The 23,250-nt window shown below is 40.8% G+C and overlaps 1 protein-coding gene across 5 annotated transcripts in view; it reads right to left on the bottom strand.

Annotated features, from left to right (window-relative positions):
* PDE8B (phosphodiesterase 8B) overlaps nucleotides 1-23,250 on the bottom strand; it is an 80,619-nt gene that overhangs the window by 2,056 nt on the left and 55,313 nt on the right. For 4 of the 5 annotated variants that reach the window (XM_040089199.2, XM_040089200.2, XM_040089196.1 and 1 more), the window contains exons 8-21: nucleotides 22,886-23,026; nucleotides 21,452-21,540; nucleotides 20,987-21,047; nucleotides 14,610-14,661; nucleotides 11,813-11,890; nucleotides 10,866-10,942; nucleotides 9,521-9,685; nucleotides 8,701-8,746; nucleotides 8,157-8,292; nucleotides 6,750-6,948; nucleotides 5,595-5,812; nucleotides 4,505-4,640; nucleotides 2,188-2,355; nucleotides 526-655 (exon numbers count right to left, since the gene is read on the bottom strand). In XM_040089199.2, the coding sequence (XP_039945133.1) occupies nucleotides 526-655; nucleotides 2,188-2,355; nucleotides 4,505-4,640; nucleotides 5,595-5,812; nucleotides 6,750-6,948; nucleotides 8,157-8,292; nucleotides 8,701-8,746; nucleotides 9,521-9,685; nucleotides 10,866-10,942; nucleotides 11,813-11,890; nucleotides 14,610-14,661; nucleotides 20,987-21,047; nucleotides 21,452-21,540; nucleotides 22,886-23,026 (1,696 nt within the window). Of the gene's footprint in view, nucleotides 1-525; nucleotides 656-2,187; nucleotides 2,356-4,504; nucleotides 4,641-5,451; nucleotides 5,813-6,749; nucleotides 6,949-8,156; nucleotides 8,293-8,700; nucleotides 8,747-9,520; nucleotides 9,686-10,865; nucleotides 10,943-11,812; nucleotides 11,891-14,609; nucleotides 14,662-20,986; nucleotides 21,048-21,451; nucleotides 21,541-22,885; nucleotides 23,027-23,250 lie in introns of those variants that run through there. The other variant, XM_058423967.1, reaches the window with a different exon arrangement.

Below are 23,250 nucleotides of genomic sequence, written 5' to 3'. Positions count from 1 at the left end.
CTGAAAGAACAGGAAAAATACTTTTACCATTTATAGAATGGACAGGAGAACAGCCCAGCCTGATCTGAAATTGGCATTCTCTTACTCTCTTTTGTTTTTCCAATTCCTTAAAGTAATACTAAAAGGGGAAAGATTTGTGTGTGTGTGTGTGTGTATTTCTCTTTCAAGAAAATCCCTTTCCAGATGCATGGTGACTTCATTAAATTATGCTAACATGCAGCCATGGTGGCCTTAGTTTCTGCTGCTCAGAAGAAATACAGTGCTAAAGGAAAAAAATCCATAGATGAAAAAGAAGGTTAGTTTTAAGCCATTACTCCTTCTCTACACAGACTGCCTGGTAAGTGTAGAGCTTCATAATGTGCAGTGAAACAGGCTTCAGTGTCATGATTGCACAATATCCTGTGCTCTACTGCTCATATATGGGTACTGCCTCTGAAAAAAGTGGACACGAGGCCAGCTTGAGATTAGTAATTTTGGACTGTAGCAGTCTCTCTGTCAGAGCAAGGAAGAAAAATCAGTACTTACCATCCCATGCGTCAAACATATCTGTTATAAAATAATCAATGAAGGAAATCTGAGACTTGGGGATGCTGCAGGTGTTTCTGTCAAATACTGGCATTACAACAGGCAGACCCTGTCTCTTCTCTTCATCGGTCTAAGAAGACAAAATGCAGTTAGCAACTAGAGCTTTGCTGACTTTCATGCTGGAGTAGCAGAGGTCAAGGTATTAGATGAATTGCAGTAGGAGATTTGAGACAAGTCTTAGAACCCCTGAGGTTAACTGCCTTAGTTTCATATGTGTTATTTTGTCTGGAACAGGGACTGAAATCAGCATCTCTTCCCTTTCACAAGTACTCCTTATTTCTGCAGTCCTGTGATTGCACTTTGCTCCAACGAGACAGAATGCTGTAATCTGTGATTAGGGTACACCAGCTAAAAATACAGAAAATGGGGTCGTAGAGTCCTTCAGCAGAGAACAGGTTTGATCTCTTATTTTTCCACATCTGTAGTGGGTGTTACAAACCATTTGTCTTTTAAGTAAGATGAGATTGTTACTGGTGCTACTTCCTCTGCTTGTATCCGGTTATAAGATGAATGGAAGTAAAGGTATGCCCTTTAATTGTGTCCCCAGCTGGAAGAGGCCTGGTTTTGTTGCACTCACTATGGTGGAGGATCAGATCACCTCAGCAGTTTCTTAAAATGTAATTCCAAATAACATCTCCTTTTAAGTAGTACAGGCAGGATTTAATACAGGAATTGGCAGCAGAGCAGTCCCCAAAATTAGCAGAGGTGAATAAACAAGGGAACAGCTCTCTGCACCTCACATTGCTGCAAGTAGGCTAGTGCTTAATTTGGGCAATTTAAAGCTAATTTATGATACTTTGACTGCTAGGGAGATACAACATAAGTGATCCTTGATCTTTCTTAGGACATGACAGAACTTAAGCACTATGATTAAAATGAAATTCAGACGTGTCTCAGGTAATAGCTACAATTTTCTTTCAGTAGTATGTATCACGTGTGTGACCTTAGTTTGAAGAGTAGGCATGCCCACTTTTCATTCTCTCCACTCATAGCTGTTATTTTCACACCATTACTGGCAAATAAAAGCTAAGATTTTATCAGTTGCTCATTAAAGAGCTAAAAGAGTGTTTCAGGAAGCTGGTTGCATTTCTTTAAGAAAAACTGAATGTCAAGAAAGAAAGTTGAGCTTCTGGTACTGTCTGAAGACATCCCATGTGATAAGTATTTACATTGCCCACATGCCTGCACTACTTTTCTGCCTACAATGATAGTAATTCAGGTTCCATCTTAGAAGATAATGGGCAATCCCAATAGTTCAGCTAAGGCTTGGGTCCTCAGGCAAGATACTGGGACAAGAAGCTAGGGTGCTGGCCAGCTTGAATTTCCAGTTAAATTGAATAGAACTAATCAAATTGTTTTGGTCAGATGATGCAAGTGTAAAACCTCCTTTCCACCATTCTATACAATGAGCTTCATGATAAGCAGGCTAGCTAACTGCTTTGAGTGAATTCTGTGTGAAATTGAGGGGCCAGTTCCAACTACGAATAAAAACATACATCTGGACTCTGTGTTGACATCAGGCAGGCCCTCTGTGGAGCAGCAGATCAGCCAGTGTGCACTTCCTTACATAATATAATAGTTAAATCATAAAAATATACATACCTGTGCAAAGTACTCCTCTGAAATCCTGCCTGCCCATTCGATACATAGCTCTAGGGGGCGACATGGATTTGCTACATCTGCACATTTAATCATCATGCGCTTGATCAGTGTCTGGTTGTCTGGAAAATTCTTTATGTTGGCTGTACATTCAGTGTCGCTGCCTTCGCTCTGTAAAGGAGAGTTGGTTACTGGGGCCAGTGGCAGCATCCGCTGCTAGCAGAAGCGAGGGCATTGTTATCAGCTCTACTGAACTTGGGCACTAAAGCAGGCACCCAGTCTACTGCCTTACAATTTCATGCAGAGCACTGGGAACTTGGAGAAGGTGATGTTTGAGAACTGGAGGCTTGCTAGGTAACTAATGATAACCCAAATACATTTTACAGTTGTGGAAATTCTCAAAATTAGTATCAAAAGTTTGTGAAATAAAAGTGCCACTGGTTCCTTATCAGCTAGGATGTTATCTTCTGTGCATCCTGGCCTGGCCTTCTTGGAAGTGAACCTTGACAGGGGATGCATCCACCAACTGCAAGCTCATAAACAATCCTCACTTCTCAATGTTTAAATGTAGGGGTGGTGATGGTAGGGGACTACATCCCTTAGGAGAGTTTCTGGAATTAGATTTTTATTCCTAAGTGGGAAAACTGAGGCAGGCACAGGGGCCTGAATTTACTGGCACAACTGTTTCTTTTACATGCAGAAAAGCAGGTCTCTGATACTCAGTTCCAGCATGTTTCCAAGTAGAACTGCATTCTTTGTGCCAGATTTTGAACCCTCAATCCGGAACAGTCTTTGATCTCAGTTCCCAGTGAGGGTGAAATCTTACATAATCTATGATATTAACAGTAGGAAATCACAGGAATGGCAGACTGCAGAAATTCTCTGCTTGCTAGACAGTAAAAATAAAAAATTTCTTATTGTCTGCTCTGGAGATCAGGAGGAGGTGACAAGGTAGTTGTTCCCAGTCTGCTGTGGCATCATAATCTGGGTCTTGAACAGTTTAGAAAGGCACAGGTATGTTACAGAGTAATGTAAAGCCTCCACCTCTGCTCACATAGTGTTAATGAGATTCTCAAAATAATATATTTGTGGGACTTTGGCCTCCCTTCACTGCTAAATTCAACTCTTCAGTCAAAAACTGAATGTGGGTACTTTTTGCCACCACAACTAAATTAATATCTTTGTGGCTTATGGGAAAGTATTTTGCAGTAACTTTTGCCAATTCAGGCATTAATCTTGTAGCTTTATGTTTAGCTGTTGAAGACCAAACCCAGAAATAGCCACCGTTAACAGTAAAGAATGGAACAACCTAATACTGAGGGAAAACAAGAAGTCTGTGGTGCAAGTGGTTCTGTCCTCCACGTTTATTGTAAGACAAGTTCAACAGCATTTGTGGTTTCCAGCCCATTTTGTTGGGAGGGTGGAGCTCAGCAAACCCTAGAAGCAGGTAATTTCAGCTAATAAAGGCTGTCTTTAAGCTGTAAACAGTACCCACAACAGTCTACAGTTCAAAGACCAATCATGGATAGCTAACAGAAGATACTTCTATTTGGTTTTAGCACTCCTGACCTTCAGTTTTTTCTAGTTTTTTTTGGTGTTTTTTTTGTTTGTTTGTTTGTTTGTTTGTGTTTGTTTGTTTTGTTTTTTTAATGTTTCCCACAAAGCATTATATTCACCAAGGTGCATTAAGATAGTCTTTCCTCAGGTAACACTGGCCTGGATAACCTGGTCAGGCCCTGAGTGCTGAGCCTCAAGAGGTGGCAAGAGAAGGTAAGAGGGGATGGGAAACTCAGAGGCAGCTTATTAAATAAACCCTGGTGGTGCATTAGGGTGTGTAACTGTTACGCAAAAAGGCCTGGGCATCTCTTGGTACAATCAGGAGTGGAGAGGTCTCAGGAAGTTATTCCTCAAGGCTTGAAGGCTCCAGATTACAGAGACAAAATTGTCGAGGAGGTTCCTTAGTTACAGACCTAGGCTTAAGCAAATCCCACTGTTTGGAGACAGGACCAGAGAAACAGGTGCCAACCTGACTCCATGCACAGAATTTTCCATGTAAAACAACATCCACCCATATATTTCCTGAATACGAGATGGCTTTGAACACAAGGCTTATAAAATGAAGTATTTAAACGAACTAACAGCAGAAAAGAGAAGAAGCATATTTTTTCGCACTTTGATATGTGAAGCCACAAATCCATTTGTCTCATTTGGGCATTACCACAATGCAAATTAATGCAAGGTGAATGAGAATGATACTTAAGGTTGTCTAGGAAGAACCTCACCAAAATGCCTGGAGGCATAAAGTCCTGCAAGCACTTACATGAGGGCTGGTCTCCTCAGATGCCATAGGCTTGTTGATACTGTTCACAAATTTGTTCACATGCTCAAAGTGCTTCGTCATCTCTGTTGCCAAAACCATGTCAATAATGGCCTGGCGCAATGTCCGGTAGCGATTTCTAGGAAAGAAAAAGAGTTTTTGCTCATGAGCTTGCCAGACAGAGCTCTTCCCTTTCCTCACCCCTACCTACACAGTGCTACAAAACACTGCTCAGGGGCTCAGCCATAAGCTGGCACCTTCAAAGTTAGGAACAGTCTGGGGATGGAGAAATGGCCAAGATCATGCCTCTCCAAGTTCCCCCCACTGTGTTATTTTTACCTAACGAAAATCAATCCTGTGAAGTAAACAAAAATTAACAGCTCAGTTTCATAATGCATAACTTCTCCAGGAATGGCACCAATGCATCCATTGTGCTGTATGGTTAGTACATTAGCTTAGAATGCAAATCTCAAAAACAAAAACAAAACAGCAGTGTTATGGGAGGTAGACAAATCAGTTACCTCTTTGGGGTCAGGCTCTTTCCCTTTCAGAGCTCATTCTCTCTCACCTTGTCCCTACAAAAGGTAGAGTCATGCAGAGGGAACTCCTGAGCTACTTGCATGCTCAGCCAACCACAGGGATCCATGTCCTCTGCTACTACCCTTTCCATTCCATGTGAACATAGTAATGCTGGGATGCATAGGAACTTGTACAGACATGCAGCATCTAGCTGCTGGTGTGTAAAACATACCCCAAAAAGTAATGCCCAGGCTCCTTCAATGAAAAGGCAGTAGGCCAAGATGCAGCCTTGAGGCCGTTAACTGGACAAAGTTAATGTAATTCATACAAGATTATTAAACGTCTCTCTCAGCTTCCAGTAATTACAAGTTGGAAGACAGGGCTGGTGAGGGGGAAATGAAAACCTTTTTATAAATCATGTCTACATACGATTGCAGAAGAGGTTAAATTTTATTATCTGTATTTAAAATATGTATTCTTGTTTAGAAAGTAGGCTCTCAATTTGCCCCAGACTAAAACTGCCAAATAAGCAGTTCACACATGGACACTCCATATCCTTGTCCAGCAGACACACCTATCAATATTCTTGAAAATGTTGTATTTGCTGTCTTTCGTTGTAAGCTGAAATGCCAGTGCTGTGTGATGACTCTCTAATACAGCTGTATCATTGTAAAGGACGGCTAATTCACTGCCTGCATTGCAGAGGAAAGAGTTGGTCCGTCCAGGATGGTCTACATCATGAATGGTGGCAGCTATTAATGCAGCTACTTCATCTAAATGGTCCAGACTTCCCTACAGGAAGAAAGAAAAATTATAATGTGTCACAAAAATTACAGTAAATATTTTCTGATAACTTCCAGGTACCCACAATTACACAAATGTAAATTAAGCAGGGATCCTACCTCCTTGCAGTCATTTTCCATTCACTGGATACCTAGAGATTACCTACAACAAAACTTCCACTCTATCCTTATCCAAGTATGCTTTTTTTAATGAAGCTTTTTACACTGCTGTCACCTAAGCAGTATCTTCACATAGAATTTTTCAATGGATAGATCACGTAGTGGTTTCCATACTTCGTGTGCTTGCCTAAATACATCTGTGTTGACACTGCTCCTACACGCCTTATGTTTTAGCTTTGGATAGGATAGACTGTTTCACTTGGAAGTGATCTACAACAGTCATTGGTCAAACTTCCTGACGACTTCAGGGCTGAACAAAAGTTAAAGCATGTTATTATGGGTATTGTCCAGATGCCCCTTAAACACTGGCAGGCTTGGGGCATCAACCACCTCTTTGGGAAGGCTCTTGCAGTATTTAACCATTTAGTAAAGAAATGTTTCCTTCTGTTCAGTCTGAACTTCCCCTGGCACAGCTTTGAACCTTTCCCTTGCATCCTGTTGTTGGGTACCAGGGAGAATAGCCCTCACCTCCCTCTCCAAAGCTTTTGCAAAGCTTTATTAAGAACTGTTACCTACAGTCAGTTAACAAGAGACAGAAAAGAGCCAGGTTCCCTCCCCACCTCCAGCATTGCTACCTAAAAATGTAAATTTCTATAAACAGACTTTAGAGAAACTGTGTGAGCCTGCTTGCATCACAGAAGACTTCAACGACAGAGAATTTATGAAGCCAGGACCATTATTTAAACATCTGACTTCTGGGTGACACACATAAAATGGCAAACATGCTGAAATCCTAACTCAAAGAACTCCTAGATGATGGTTCGTACCTTGACTCTCTCCTTTCCAAGAAAGAAGGCTGTAGCATGTAGGACATCTGCTGCGTGTGTGGAGTTGTGGTATGAGTTGGAGGAATGGTAGTTGGCTTCAATGACCTGCAGCCATGCCCGTAGTGTTGCTTCTGAACAGTTTAAAAACTCCGAGACCCCAAACCGGGCAAAAACCTTTAAGCCCAAATACACTAATGGCCTGAAAAACAAAAGAAGAAAAAAGCATGGCTGTAAAAGAGGAACTTGTGATGTTCTAAAAGCAATACATTCATCAAAGAAACCAAGACTTTTAAAAGAGACAGGTGAAGTTAATTATGTTTAAATTGTATATCTATATCCTCTAAAAAGCCTGGCCAAGGTTACAAATGATTGCATCTATCATTTTTTCAGATGTTATTTTAATATGTTTTGTAGAAATGGTACAGTTCCATCAGAGTTTCAACAATTCCTGTGACTTCAGAAAAAAAATCTTAAAAGCCCATTTTTTGTGTTTAGTATCTGTCAATCAGACAAAATTCCATTTATTTTTTTCTCGAGGAGAAAAAGCATACTTTGAACATGACATGGGCACATGCCAAAGGTTAAAATTTAGTCCTAAGCCAAAAAAAAGGTCATATGTCAATTGTAAAGTGCTCTGTGTGTGTATGTGTCTGTGTGTGTATTTGTACAATGCTGGGAAGCCCATGTGTGAAACAGTAAACAGAGTAAAACCTCTAATCTTTTTGATTCTTAAATCCAAATGCACTCTGGGTTGTCTTTTGCTCTGTGTTTCCTGTGAGAGAGTCCTATCCATCAGTTACATTTTTCACTCCTGAAAGATGACTGCAGAGCCTCTGAGCTGAGAGAGGCATAACCAAACCCCAACATCTGCAGATTAAAATCAGGCAAATGGAAATTTCACAAATGGTCATTTTATGCAAAGAGAGTACAAAAGAACGGGTAGCCTGTTTGATTTTTTTGCGTCTTGGAATGAAAACAGCTTTTCTCTCTGGATGACGTGCTTATTTTTGCAGTTTGCATGACCTCATAACTACTGACGTCTGTTTTCATTATAAGCTTTAAAATCTCCATCTGTTGATCCTATCACTGGTTTATCCTCCATCCCATTTTTTTATCCCTATAACCAAAAGCCAAGATCTTCCAAAATTTTGGGATGATTTAGGTGAGGAAGGGGAGAAGTTTGCTTTTTCCAGCATGACCATTTGCACATGAGCAAGAAGAAGGGCCATTTGGAGGGCATCCAGCATGTGGCAACATCAGACGACACTGAACAATGTCACTTGGACAGCGTGGATGTGAACCAAGCAAGACGGCTCTCACAGATTTGCTGTGTCTTGCTTCAGTTTTTCCAGAGCTACAGCTCCTCAGCAAACTTTCTCTGGGCACCTAGGGAAAGGAGTCCAGTACCTTTTATTTGTAACAGCCTCCAACTCAAAAATATTGAAGTCCCAACTTTCCTCGTTGTCTAGAAGCTGTGCAATACAGGGTGGAACATCATTGATGGTGTTTGGCACTGGAAGGTGAGTATGGCTCAGGTTCATATCTGTTGAAATGGAATTTGGGAATTAACACATTTCTGGGTTGTTCCCTTTCCATTTAGAAAATGACTCTTTTTTCAAGAAAAACAACTTTTTTTCCTCACAGGAAAAAGTCTATAAATGCCTATAATAGAAAGATTTATTACAGAGAATTTGAACATAAACCAGAAAGATCAGAGAACATTTCTTTGAGTGACAATTTTGTTTTTTGCTAATATTTTGAAATGCATTATTCTAATTATTCGAGTCTGTTTCAACACCAAAATAGAGGCAGCCTAACACTAGTGCCACTGTCATTTAGACAGCCATTTTCAGAGACATACATCCCACTGCAAATTGGCCTGAAGCTGTATGTTAACAGTATCAATAAAAGAAGTCACATGTGCAAAGGGAAGTTTAAAATGGTGGCTTACTCTTAGAAAACACATACTCATTTCCTGACAGTCTTCTTAAGCCATCCTGAAAAAGAAAGCAAGTTTATCTTAGTTACTTTGCATCACTAGTTGCAAAAACACTACAGGCACTTTAGGTACTGTTCCTGGGTACTAAAAGCACTCTTCTTATTGCAGCACTATAGCATAATCCTTGTTTTAGGGTCTTTCAATCCTTGTTTTAGGGTCTTTCTTTTCATGAAAGAATCCCTGGAACAAGATCTCCAGAAAAGATACCAAGTATGTATTGCCCTCCTTGACCCTCTCATTGGCACCTGCAGGGTTTCATTATTCAAATCAGCTGTTACAATTTGTTTTTCATTTTCTTTATATTATTTTGGTGGGGATTAGCTCAGCGTCTATTAAAAAATGAGTAAATCCATGATAAAATTTAGGTAGTCTGTCTTTGGCTGCTGTTACAGGACCAAAATTAGAACCTGATTAAAGCAACCTCATTGATACACTGGACCAGCTATGGAGCAATCCCTCTAATCCCATATAAGCTGCTAGAGTTTCTATAGAGTATCTCCTTCAGCATCTTCTGAGAGATTGGATGTAGTTTCTGGTGGCAAGTCTGTTCACCTGTATCTGAGGATGAATGCACCCAGTGCACTGAGATGTGGCTGTAGCTTGCTTACTACATCCTGTGTTACTGGTAGTAAAGAGGCCAAAATACTTAACTGAAAGGGTGATGAATTACGAGTCCCCTTCCCATTGCTTGGGAAATTTCAACACAGCAGAGCACTGAACTGTGATGCAGAACACTGATAGCAGCAATTTCGTCTTTACTAATTTTACTCACATTCATCAGACCTCCAACAAGATCACTTGTGTGAGGATCTTCATCTTTGGTACCTAGCTGAGGGGAATAAAGTTCTGTTGTCCGCAGGATTTCCAGAACTCTGTCCAAGGCCTCTGCTACTGTGATTGGGCTGTTTTCCTGGGCAGCATTAATTATGTTAATAACCTGAAAGCAGATTAAGGAGGCAGGCAAAGAAAAGTGAATGGCACTTTTTTTTTTAATTATAAAATTTTTATTCTTGTCTTGATTATGCTAATTCTCATCAAATGCAGTGTAATTCCCCATAACCCTTGAAGTACAACTCTGAAAATGTAAATTTGTGCTCAGATTTCCTGGTATTCATCTTGTATTTTTAACTGACAAACTCCTGGGAAGTGGAAGTAGAACGGTGTGAAGTATCTGAAATAGTTGCTGGAGGGTGGACCAAAAACTAGCAATGTCCTAGTCCTTCAGTATATCCACATCTGCTCTGAAACAAATTATTCAATCCCTGGAGGAAAACCCAAACAAACAGACTCTTGGATGTGACCCAGATATCCTGATATTAGACGTAAAGCCTTAGTTTCTTCCATGTAGAAGTGAAGGGTAGAGAGCAGAAGGAGCTGGGCTGTGGGAGAAGAGGATGTGTCTTTGAAACCCACACTGTGCCTCAGCCACAATCTGGAAATGCAGCAGTGACTGCTCCTGGCTCTGCCAAGAATGACGAGAAGAAAGTACCAGTGCTGTCTTCTCCAGGAGCCAGAGGCTACTGCACAGCCACTACAGGCCTCCCTGTGGGAATGATGCAGGATAAAGAAAAGGGAAGGAACCAGCTGGTGTTACAGTCATGGTGCTGGGGAGTAAGAGATTGATGATAGCAAGAAAAGATAGGGAGAGAGGAAAATACGGTTTTAAAGTGGAAGATGGCTGACACCATGGTGTCAAGTGACTGCACAGCAGAATTTGTATAACACAATGAAGAAAGGCTGCAAAAAGCGGGGAAGACAGAAGATGGTGCAGGTACTCTGTCTTACAAATATCAATAGTGAGAACAAAGGTGAGACTGGAAGAACATCCTCCTACTTATATATGACCCAACAGAACAGTGTTCCCTTCCTGCCAGATGCCATGCATCTAGCAAGGGCACCCTTCTCCCCTCCTTAATATTCTTCATTATGACTAGCATTTAGAATGCTATGATGAAATTAATAAAGTGGTAAAAAAAAAAAAAAAAAGGAATTACTTATATTACTCTGTTAAATACAAAGTGCAGGAAGCCTCTGCTTGTCTGTCCAGAAACTACATACTTCCCTATGAATGCAACTCGAAACTTGAGTTTGTGGAAAAGTCAGTGCTTAGGACTCACCTTTGTGATAGGGGCTTCTATTGTCATAGAATGAATCCGTGCCATCGAAGAGTACCGTCGGGTCTGTAAACTCGGAGCTGCCGTTAAGGAGAGCCACAGAATATGAATCAGATGACAGCATTTGAAGACTGCAGAAGGCTGGGGCACAGCACAACGAAATACAGCCTCGTGTCCCATTTCTTCTGTATCTATCCCTCTGCAAGTTCTTCATTTTTTCATTTCTTGTACTGTTGTTTGCCTCCATGGCAGCCCCCCCTCATTTTTGATGTCAGATTCTCCATCTGTCCTTCACTTCTGAATGGAGCTGTACTTACACTTCATGCCCTTTGACTGCAATGGATCTCTATCATATGTTGCTCACTGCTGTAAGTCTGTGTGTGTTCCTCGTCTTGATTCACAGCTGCTCTAATGAAAATCATCCTGCTCCCCATAAGTAGTACTTCTCACTATACACAGGGGCAGAAAGAAATCCACCATTGTCCCACCCTAGTAGGCAGTCACAAATGGGATCAGTAGAAGTACTGCTCTCAAGTAACCAGCAGTAATAGGTTCTTTCATGTTAAACATTAATAAACCAAAAATATGTGTTCAGGAGCACAAGCTGCAGCTTTCTAAGAGAGGTGGCACTAATGCTTCACCACCCACTCTTAGCAGCCTCCTCCTATCCTTTGGCACAGTCACACCTCCCTGTGAAGGCATTCAGCACTGCCATGCATTGTATAGCAATGCTGGTTCTTATGCTGGGGCACTACTTTGCAAATCAGAAAGAAATTTTACAGCAGTTATAAAAAAAATGGGAGTAATCTCTGTTTTAATCAGCTGTGGATTTATCTGATTATTCTTTTGTTCTGCAGTTCCATTGCCCAAGCCAAGTCTGCTCTTTATTTATTTATAAATATATATTCATGTATATTTTATAGTATTGTACATACAGTCTGCTTTCTTACCATCACTACTTTGAGATGTTACTGACTTAACATCAACTGAATCTTTCCTTCTGTTCTTGCACTTGTAAGAACCGGATTCTGTAAGTACAAAAGAAGAGCTTTAAAAGTGCATCAAGTAAAACCTCTACAAAGTATTGATCTAAAATTTTGGAAGTTTAATTACATGATCTTAACCATATCACATAAGTGGGGGAAATACTGCAATTCTTGCACATCAGAACAAGGACCTCAGTGTCTATCAATTTAAAGCAACTTATCTGAATTCACCTGGGAGGGTGTTTTGCAAGGAAGTCAAGATGCCTTATGGAACAGGAGACTTGCTTCACCTAACTTTAGCTCCATAAAAGCAGCAGTCTTGCAGGCTATCATTATTTAAGGTTATCAGAGATCCTGCTTCAGGAGAGGCATCTCAGGCAGGTGGGCTGAACCCCTTGTGCAAGTTCCTTTTGATCTCCTCTGACCTCTGAACAAGCCTGAGTTTAACTGCCTTAAACTTTAGCAATTGAAAAGAGTCTCATCTCAGTCTACACTCTTAAAGCCAAAGCATACTTCAGCTCAGACAGCTTTTGCTTTTATTTGCAGTAACTTGAACTATGTGTTTAAGGAAAATTCAACATGCTGAGAATGATTAAACAATCAATTTAGTTCTTTTGAATATCAGCCATACCGCAAACTGTTACTCTTAAAAATGCTGTTTGCTAAGGCGAGAGAAATTACTACATCCAGTCAAATTCAAAACAACATTAAAGCCTGCACTCTCCCTTATATTTAAAAACAGCAACAATGCATCTGTTCACCACTTTCTAAGAGTCTCTACAGTACCTATTCCCAGGTATCTAAAATGCCACTCAAGGATCAGAAACCCTGGCAGGCTTTCAAAAGAAGATAAAACCATTTGAAGAATCAAAAGTATCATGACTTTGATATTCCTAACATAAAGACCAACTTTCATGATAATGTCACAAGACAGGATGTATGCAGCCTCTCATTAGCAAAATAAAATGTTAACATGCAGTTCTCTAGAATTAAAAGTTGATCCATCCTAGAAATTACTGAAATAGTTTCACCTAAGATCTGGGCATAACTAATGCACATTAAATAATTTTATTTTTTTATCTGATAGTACTCTTACCCCATTCTTGCACTAACATTTGGATGAGTTTATCATAAGGCACTTGAGTGGGAGGAAGCATTTACACATAAATATAGCCGTGAGTGGCTACAGCTGACAAAACAACTCTCCTTGTGTTAAATACCAACTGGCAAGTCAGAAACTTTGCTAGTGCCACCCAAAGAGTCACAGCTGCATAAAAGCTACTCTGTGCTGTACTATGGTTTCATCTGTAAATATTTAAATGCCTACGTAAAAAAATTTTCTTCACCTGGTGAGCAGAAAATACCATCCAGATTGTTATGAATCACACCACCGCAAACAGCACGACACACATGGATTACTTTCCTGTGCTTGTCACATCCTGGTATGTGCCCATGGTTCTGAAAATTTATTCTTGGGAGCACACCCATGGACTACAGGGAAGGATAACCTACATCACATACTCTGAGACTGCCTACTTGCATTACACTGTAGTCATCAGTGTGGTGTCATAGCATGGGGCTTCCCAGTCTTGCTGAAATATGTCACAATGATGACCAAACCTAAAACATTAGTAAGCTAATATAATTAGTTAATTCAAAACAAGTGTCCTGCTTAATTTATGGGCTTCCTCACCTTCCTCTTTGCAGGAAAGAAAATCTGCTTTTTATTACAGGGATATACAAGCAAATGTTTTAGCATGCTGTGGATCAGCTCTGGTGGTAGCAATGAGAATGAGAGCAGTGAATCTCATATTGTCTCTTCTTCCCCCTGCCCGTTGTTATTTGGCATTACAAAGCTCTCAGATGTTTGTATGTATTCTTAGGCTCCTTGAAAGACCAAGGGACATCAAATGGTCAGGTCCCATGCTTTTAGTATGTAATATCCTCCTCCCATGTGAAAACCAGAAGCTGCCTGAAATTGTGCAGCAATGTTGCCTCACCTTTCATAGCGGGAAAGGCCTCAGGTGCCAGAAGGTAACAAGGCATGAGAGCCTCTTCACTCATAATTAAAGACATCAGTCTGGCTGAGACCACTAGAGTCACAAGCTTAAAACTGGCTTTCAGTGACTCCTTCTTCAGGGAAAAGTGGTATTCCAAACACTACACAGCATTAGAGGAAGGGATTATTCCCGTATGCTCCACACTTGTAGTCAAAAACTCTCTGCAAAACTCAAGGAGGGCTGGAGTGTGCTGTCTGCAAGTAAGCAAACCTACCTGAGACACAAGACAGGGGTTGAAGACATGCTGCAGCAACTCAGTGCTGACTGGAACTGAGTTGCTCAGGCCTGGACGCCTCAGAAAACTGTCTTAGCCTGTGCTGGGGCCAAACCAATGGCTTGCTGACAGGTCCTAAACTTGTAAACACTGCAGCAGGTGTGCTGGCACGAATCAGCACATTCCACATTTCAAACACAAAGAGGCGCCAAGGTACACCGGCTGCAGGATCAAGCACAGTGTTTTAATGCAACAAAGAGCAATGCATCTGAACTGCAAATACACAGCAAGAGGTCTGCACAGGAGACTCCATTATTGATGATTACAAGTCCAATTAATGGTGTGGTATCAGAGGCAGCTAGTATCTATCCTTGGCCATCAGCTCTGACTCTGACTGGGCAGGGGGAAGAGACAATTCATATCAACAGAGAACCCCGACACAACCTCCAGCGCAGAGGAATGTAGAGGTAAATGGTAATATTCTAACCTGACTGGGAATTGTCTCCTGTGTACTTATCCTCATGGTGACTCTTGTAAAGCTGGAGATAAAACATATATGTAAGAAAAAGAAAACAAAAAACCACACCTTTAAACACGCTGCATTCAACACTGTCCACATCCAGCATTTTCCATTCAGCTATTTAAAAAAATTGTTTGGCAAAGACTCTTCTTCAGGTGTCATTATATACAGAGAAATAATATGAAAGCAAACAGATATGCCATGCAGAAAATCACAGATACAAGTGCTTTTATGTACTGAATCCCTGTTTGATGCCTGTGTATACACGAGAACTGATACTCATTTAGGTAGTATGAAAGTATACCTGAAAGAATAAAATAAAAAAAATCCTACCTTTTTTGTGCTTTAAAAATAGTTTTCTTAGAAGTATTGAAGCTGATTTTGAATGCATCCTTTCATGGGTCACTGATAAACTGGACTTCAGAAAACTCAGTTATAAAAACTACTCTCCAAGGAAATAAGGGGTAGAGGTAGGTGTCATTCATCAGATCTTTATTTCCAAGTAGTTTTTAATCATTCTTGTGAATGAAAAGTTAAACATGAAATCTTAATTCTTTGTGATTTTTAAACATCTTGGGTAGCTACAACAGTAGTTATTTCAAGCTGGCTTAGAATATAGATAGGATATTTCCATAAATTAAAATCTACAGCTATTGCTTGGTCTGCAGTGACACAGATTACATGTTCCTCTGCTTTTTCGTTCTTCTCAAAAACAAAAGTACTGTCCAGTTCGTGACAGCTTACCCCTTACCCTCACCCCTTTCCTTTGTTCTGTGATTAGAAGGAGGTGTTTTGCTGTTAGTAGGAAAACTGACCAAAAATGGCAGTTCCTCAAGTTATCCCTTGAAAACTGGTGTGTGAGGTATTTAAGTATAGCTAACAGAGTCACAGAGAAAGACTAGAAATAATGCGTTGTTTTTTTTTTTAATACTGCAGTCACTAGAGAAGATACACATACCCTCGTACTTCAGATGAATAACTGTCAGTGTTTGACACTGTAATTACACATTATTCAGTGCACATAATATTTAGGAGTCCATTACTGTCATATGGTGACTGGTTCCTCGGACCAAATCCATTACCTGCCTGTAGCAAAGCACTAGATTGCATGGAAGAATGAAATCCATGTTTGCAACCTGTCAGTTAAAAGGAGAGTACGACAAGTTTGTACTTGTGTGCTCTTAGTGTCTGTATCACTTTGTGACAGTGCATGCTGCAGGGTCCTCATGGGGTTATTCAGGAAAAAAAAGAAAAGGATGATACAAATTCTCTTTTCTGTCATTCTTGCACACCTTTTGTTTTTTTCCTTTCTCCTGTAGGGTGGGGGGTGTGGGGGGGGTGGGGGCGCAGATAAAGAGGGTGAAAGGAAAAGAGAAGAAAATGGACAGGAATAAAAACCCATAAAATTCAGGGATGGCTTTTTGTAATGAATTAAAAAAGCAAGAATGGGAAACCCTTTGCTCATGCTCCATATCAGACTTGTTCAGGGGAGTGTAAGAACTGACTCTTCATCCAAAAAAATTTTAAAAGCTTGAACACCTCTCTTGTAACCATGTAGAAACTGTCAGAGAAATCATCTCATCCAAACAGCGTAAGGTTAAGGAAATCTCATCAAATACAGTACAGTGACACAAGGCATCAGAGCTGCTTGTTCTGGCCTCATCCTGGAGCTTCTCTCAAAGCCATTGGATATATCTCTGTCTACTGCACAACTGGCAGAAACATAGGCACAGTCCTCCAAGTGCTGTACTAAAAAAATAAACCACATTTCTGTTCTGAGTACTTCTCTTCCCCTTCTGCAGGCATGTCCTGAAAGAGCCATGTAAGGTAAGTTATGAGGGCAGTTACACAGTTAATCTTGGGTCAATATGTTCTTGAAAGAAACAACACCTCTCTTGTAAATTTATGAATGTGAAAACACTGGACTCTATCGTGCCAGGTTTCAAATTGACAATGGCAGTATTAATAATTACCTAGGCTCAGCACATGGGAATAGTCACATGAAAGTCAATCCCCATTCATAAATCTTCACTGTAAGAATGCTTAATGCTATTTTAGATATTTTTTTCCATGCATAAATTTGACATGCTAGGTTTTTCTATATGATAAATCTGGCATGGAAATACATGAAGATTCCAGCGGTCTCTGATACCCCTTGCAGAGGCTGTTGGTACTGACAAAAAACACATATACATTTTTTAAGGTGAAATGGTGTCTAATGATGTAAGAGTGTTTTGAAATCAACATATATACTGAGATCAAGCTGTTTAAAATTATGTTGATGCATAATGTGATGAAACATTAGACATTTGCATCAAAATTTGACTTATGATAGCTTTTACTGCTCTGTAACTTAAGTAAATATCTAATTTTATTTCCTTTTATCCTTCCATAAAGATTGATCTGTGGCTTGAAAAGGAACCTAATTTTTTTAGTGCAAGGGAATGTTCTACTGCTCCAAGTATTAGGACATGGATATTAGGAAAACTGCATTGTCCAGGATCTCCTACAGGCATGAGATATTTCTGTGACAGAAGTGAAACAGAACAATTACATAGTTCTGTCAGATACACCTGGTTTTTTTCCTTAAGGGGACCTTAAATCTCCACAGACCATACTTTCTGTTAGGCTACAGTCTTTAAGTTCTTAGAGTCTTTGTGGCATATCTGTATCTGTGGAGAACCTTTTGAAAGCCATATTCCCCGGGATCACCAAATGTGTAAATCTCCCCAGGTCAATAGCTTAACTTAACCAGATGCTTCTCATGAACCAATACTAAAAAGACAGGAATGGGTTGTACTTTTCAGCAGTACAGGAAAATAAGAATGTTGCCATGGACACAGGTCCTTAAATAAGATTTGTTTCTTAACTTCCCTTTTTTTCACTAACAAGGAGAGGTTTATGGGGCATGTGAAGTTCAAGGGCAGCCTGGGCTGCAGCAGTCATGAAATGGAGGAGTACAAGGTCCTCAGAGCATTGATGAGGGCACACAGTAAACTCGCTACCATGGACCTCGGGAGAGCAGCCTTCAGGAACCTGCTTGGTAGAGTGCCATGGAATAAAGCCCTGGAGGGAAGAGGGGCCCAAGATATCTGGTTAATATTCAAGGATCACCTCTTCCAGGTTCAGGAGTGATGCTTCACAACAAAGAGGAAGTCTGGAAGAAATGCCAGGAGGCCTGTGGAGGTGAATAAAGAACTTGTAGAGAAATTTGAACAAAAGAAGGAAGCCTGCGGAGTGTAAGCAAGGACTGGTGGCCTGGGAGTAATAGAGAGAATGTCTGAAGAGCCAGTGATCATGTTAGGAAAGCTAAAGCCTGATAGAACCAAATCTGGCCAGGGACATAAAGGGCAACAAGAAAGCCTTCTATAGGTACCTTGGTGAATTAAAAAAAAAAAGATTAGGGAAAATGTGGTCCCTCTCTGGAAGGAAACAGGAGATGTGGTTACCTGGGACATGGAAGGCTGAGGTACTCTCCAACTTTTTTGCCTCGGTCTTCACTGGCAAGTGCTCCAGCCACATACAGGAGGTAAAGGCAGGGACTGGGAAAATGAAGACCACCCAGTGTAGAAGATCAGATTTGGGAACACCAAGGAACTTGAAGGTGCCCAAGATCACAGGACCTGATTGACATTTGTGAGTCCTGAAGGAATTGGTGGAAGAAGTGGCTAAGCCACTATCTATAGATTTGAGAAGTCATGGCAGTCCAGTGAAGTTTCCAGTGATTGGACATGGGGAACTTAACGGTCATTCCGAAAGATTTAAAAAAAGAAAAAGAAAAACCTAGGGAATGACTGGTCAGTCTCATCTTTGTGCCCTGCAGTTCATGGAACAGATTCTCCTGAAATCTATGCCAAGGCACATGGAAAATAAGGAGACAATTGGTAACAACAAGCACAGCTTCTACCAAGGACAAATAATTTCTGACATATTTGGTGGCCTCCTACAATGAGTGGATAAGGGAATGTCATCTAACTGGACCTGTGCAAAGCATTTGATGCTTCCATGCACATCCTTGGCTCTGCAGTGGAGAGACCTGGATTTGACAGGCGGACCACTCCGTGGATAAGGAATTGCCTGACTGGGCCTGCTCAAGGAGTTGTGGCCAATGGCCGGGAGTCAGGGTGCAGAGGAGTGACAAGTGGTGCTCCTCGGGGGGCTGCACTGAGGCCAGCACTGCCTAACATCTTTGTCAGGGACACAGACAGTGGGGTCAGGTGCACCATCAGCAGGTTGGCTGATGACACCAAGCTTTGTGGTGTCACAACTGCCTGAGGGGCTACAACACGCAGGAGGAGCCTCCAGCATAAGACATGAACCTGCTGGAGCAGATCCAGAGAAGGGCCACAGAACTGACCAGAGAGCTGGAGCACCTCTCTTGTGTGAAAAGGATGAGAGTTGGGGTTTTTCAGTTTGCAGAAGGAAAGACTATGGGAAGTCTTTTAGTAACCTTCCTATTACTAAAGGGGCCTACAAGAAAATGAGAGGAAATTTTACAAGGGTGTGTAGTGATAGGACAAGGGGGAATGGTTTTAAACTGAAAGAGGGTAGGTTTAATCTGCTATCAGGAAGAAATTCTTTATGGTGAGGGTGGTGAGACACTCTAACAGGTTCCCCAGAGGAGTTGTGGATGCCCTGTCCCTGGAAATTCAAGGCCAAGTTGGGTGGAGCTTTGAACAACCTGGTCTAGTGGAAGGTCATCCTGCCTGTAACAAGGGGCTTGGAACTAGGTGATCTTTAAGATGCTTTCCAGCCAAATCAATCTATGATTCTGTGGTTCTTACTGGTTTAAGCAGTCCAATCTACAGGCCAAAGAAGAAAGAAAGAAAAGGAATTTTTTCTTATATTCCTACTGCTGTGTTTTACATATGGGTACAAATTTGTAATATTTAGTATCTTGCATTGAGAATACCATATGAACACCTCCCTGTACCAGTCTTTCAGCTGTGTATATAATATAGAAAAAGTCATCAGATTATGTCTTACTTTCAAATCAACATCAAAGCAGCTATAAAGAAACAACAGTTATGAGGATTAAACAATGAATTAAAAAAATTACATGTAACTTTATTACCGTTTTTTATTATAAAGCTCTGTTGCACTCTAGCCTGAGCATTTTAAAACTTCCTGCAACTGGAAATGATACTCTGCTGCTCATACTACAATAAATCTTTTAGTTCAAAGATAAGTCTGTTTAAAATACTATGGGTCTTATTTTTCAGTGATAGACATGCAAAGTTCTTCCACGAATTATGCAGAGTTATCACTGATTTGTTGACTACCTACCTCCAAAAAAACTTGTGCAGAGAGGATGGTTTCAACAGTCAAATATTACCATGTGTGAAATTCTTTTAGCAGTAGTGGCTTTTCAATAATGTGTTGATATTCAGTATTGTTCTACTCAAGAAGGCGCAACTAGACATACTAGTGACTTTCTAAATCTTTTTCTTGCCTAAGTGCCTTTACCTTCATCACAGAAAAAAGCACACAAAATTCTAAATAAAACATGATACATAATCCCTCCCCTAAACAACATGGAAATATTTCCTATTTTTGGAGCACATGCTTGGTCTAAAATGTTTCCAGCCACTTCCTATGCCTCCCACTTTCTGTCTCACCCCTAGAGACTACAGGCCAAACACAGGCTTCACTCCTTTGGTCACAAAAGTAGACTTCTTTACTCTGCAGGGCACTTACTAGGTTATTTTGGGGGCAAAGTATGTGATACGATCATTTGCCTCAGGGTTTGTCAAGGGGAGGAAACCAGGAGAAGATGGCAGCAAACAGCTCCCCACACCAGCAGGTTTGTTGCAGGAGCGGGTGGTGTGGATTTGTGTCTGGACTGCAGAGACCCAGCTCTGGCATTACTGCTGGTTTACGTGGGCCATGGCTCAAGCTGCACCCTTCCACAGCACCTGCTCTGGCAGGTGTGTAAAGTCTCAGAGCCAGCAGGAAGACTACACTTCATCTAAGTACCACACATTGTCAAACCTTGGGACATTGAACATCGGTCATTAGTTGGCATAAGTAAACCAGATCAGACTGGGAAGAACAGCTCTACAAAAAACTGAACTCCATTTGAACTGTGGTCTGTGTTGCTCCACAGTGTCATGGACTCAACTGTCATATCCATGCTCCAGAAAATGAAAGATGGTCTTCCTCTACTCAGGAGTCCTACAAACAGAGACTAATGCATGCAAATGTTGAAGTTTTCTTGCTTTCTCCAACAATCAGTGAGAAACTCACTGACAATATAGATCACATCTTCTTGGAAAAAATTATAAGCCACTGAATATCAGTTCACTAAAAGCTATGAAAATTATCACATGAAAGAAATACGATACCTGTTTGTTGTTTTCATTGGTACAATGCAGCCTTTTAAGGGACACAAAGTGTCTTATTTTCCTAGCAACAGAAATAATTTGTTACCATATCAAATTGTAAAGAGAGAAGTGAAGTGATCATTATTTTCTAAAGGAGAAGTCTCCAAGCCCTCAGGAAAACAGATACCAAGCCCAACACCAGGACAAGTGAGTGACAAGCACACTTTCAGCGTAAAATTGAAGGTTTTGTCCCAGGACACCTGATCCTTCTGTTGGTCCGGGATTTGTCCTGCACACCTGGAAGCTGAATTTGGCAACGTGTCCTTTCAAAACTGCGAAGGTGGGAACATGTACAAGCACACACACAAACACGGGGATTGCCCACTTGCTAAATACATGGAGGTTCATGTCAAACTTAGAGATGCAGAAAGCAGAGAGAAGGCCCTAAACCCCAGAAAACAATTATGTTCCGGACAAGTTAGTTACCCTCCTTGACCAACCACAGGTGTTATCTTCACATGCTGCTGGATACTGTCTCCTGATTTTCTTCTTGCGTAGTAAACTCCTTGCCATTCCTAAAGAAACACACAAAACAGAGACAGTATCTGAGCATAGCTTGCAGTCAAATATTTGATTGTTATGGCATTGTCCTTGCGTACTAAATGATTATTTTTATTTCATGGTTGTCTTTTTAAAAATTGTATAAAACTAACGTACTCTTAAGTATAACACAAAGAGAAGAGTGAGCAGCAACTATTCACCCAATGGAGAGCAGCACCTTTAGCTAACATAAGGACAGTATAATTATGTTCCTCTTGGGCGAAGGTATTTTTTACAAGGAACTTTAGGTATTACCTGTTTAAAGAGGTAACAAACATCTTTGCTAGGTGCCATCATAAGGAGCAGTGGGTGCAGCACGTCCAGAGGATACCCCTAGGCACCAGCAGAAATGCGCCCTGTGCCAAACACCATTCGGCTTTGAAGTCGTCAGTTGTCATGCAATATATATGCTAAATTTCAGAAGTCCTTAATCTAAAGATGTCCTTCAACTAACCTCAAAGGGGAAAGATCTTAGGGAGGGGACTCCCTGGCAGCAGGGTAGGATTAAGTTGGAAAGTGGGTAGAAGATACCTTTGAGCAGACAGTGCTAGCTGCTGGGCAGCCCATATAAATGAGGAGGAGCACAGCAGGAGTGGCCTGCAGGTATTGCTAATGAACCAAGGTGAACCTGCAAGCAACTCCAGACAGTGACTCACAAAGCTCAGATCATTGCTGGATGTGACTCAAAGGTTCAAGAACTCCCCAAAGGTCTTGAAGCAGAAGATGAGACAGGGAGGAGTGACAGGTACTTCTGCAGCCCAGGGGAGATGGGATAAGAGACTGTTGCATGTATTAGGGGAAACTATTAGCAGGCCCATCACCGCAAGGACAGGAGTTCACAGTGCACTTGCAGATATTCTAACTAACCTAGTTATTAGGAAAGCAATTGGCACCCCACTGGGCGCCAGTACATTTTGGTGCTTTAAGTATGCAGTCAGTGAAGGCTCTGCTCTTTGACGGAAGTTACACATTTTGGTTGGGTGATTCAGGCATGTGAGAGACTGACTGAGGGACAAACTTACATTCCAACTAAAGCTCCATGGGCCCTAAGCAAAACAGAAACACAGAAAACATTCTGATACTGATCTTAGCCCAGCAAATCAGCAGGAGTTCAGTCAGAACCTAAAAGCAAGCTAATGAAATCTGTAGTTGCTTGTCTGTGGCCTGGGCTGTTGTGCTTAGATATCTGAGAAACAGAATACTAGTCTTATATGTGTACTCATGAAGAGCACATCTTGTGTTCTTAAACTTACAGCAATAAAAACCAAATCAAAATAAAACTCTATAGCAATTCCACATGAGTTTGGTTTATTTTCTTACCTTTCCTTTTTTAATAAATGTGTTTATGTTGTCCAAAAGATCTGCAGAGTTTTTATCACTTTTAGGTAGCTCAGTGAGCTCCTTGCCAATAAGTTCTCCCTTGCAGTACCCCATCATCCGTTCAAAGGCTGGATTAACATACTGCCAAAACAAAGGTACATTAGGACAATATCAAAAAGAACTTATTTAAACCACACACCCCTGCAATTCAGTGTTTCTTATATAAAAATACTATGTCATGGTAAAACATTTTATTCAAGTAAGAGGCTGAACAGAGAAGGCAATATGTAATCTATTAGAAGGCACAGAAACAGAACTAATGCAGGTTTTACCAGAAACATTATTGAAAACTATAATCTAAATGA

The sequence above is a fragment of the Hirundo rustica genome, chromosome Z, assembly GCF_015227805.2.
Source record: "Hirundo rustica isolate bHirRus1 chromosome Z, bHirRus1.pri.v3, whole genome shotgun sequence".
Lineage (NCBI taxonomy): Eukaryota > Metazoa > Chordata > Aves > Passeriformes > Hirundinidae > Hirundo > Hirundo rustica.
This window is presented reverse-complemented; position numbering and strand designations above follow the sequence as displayed.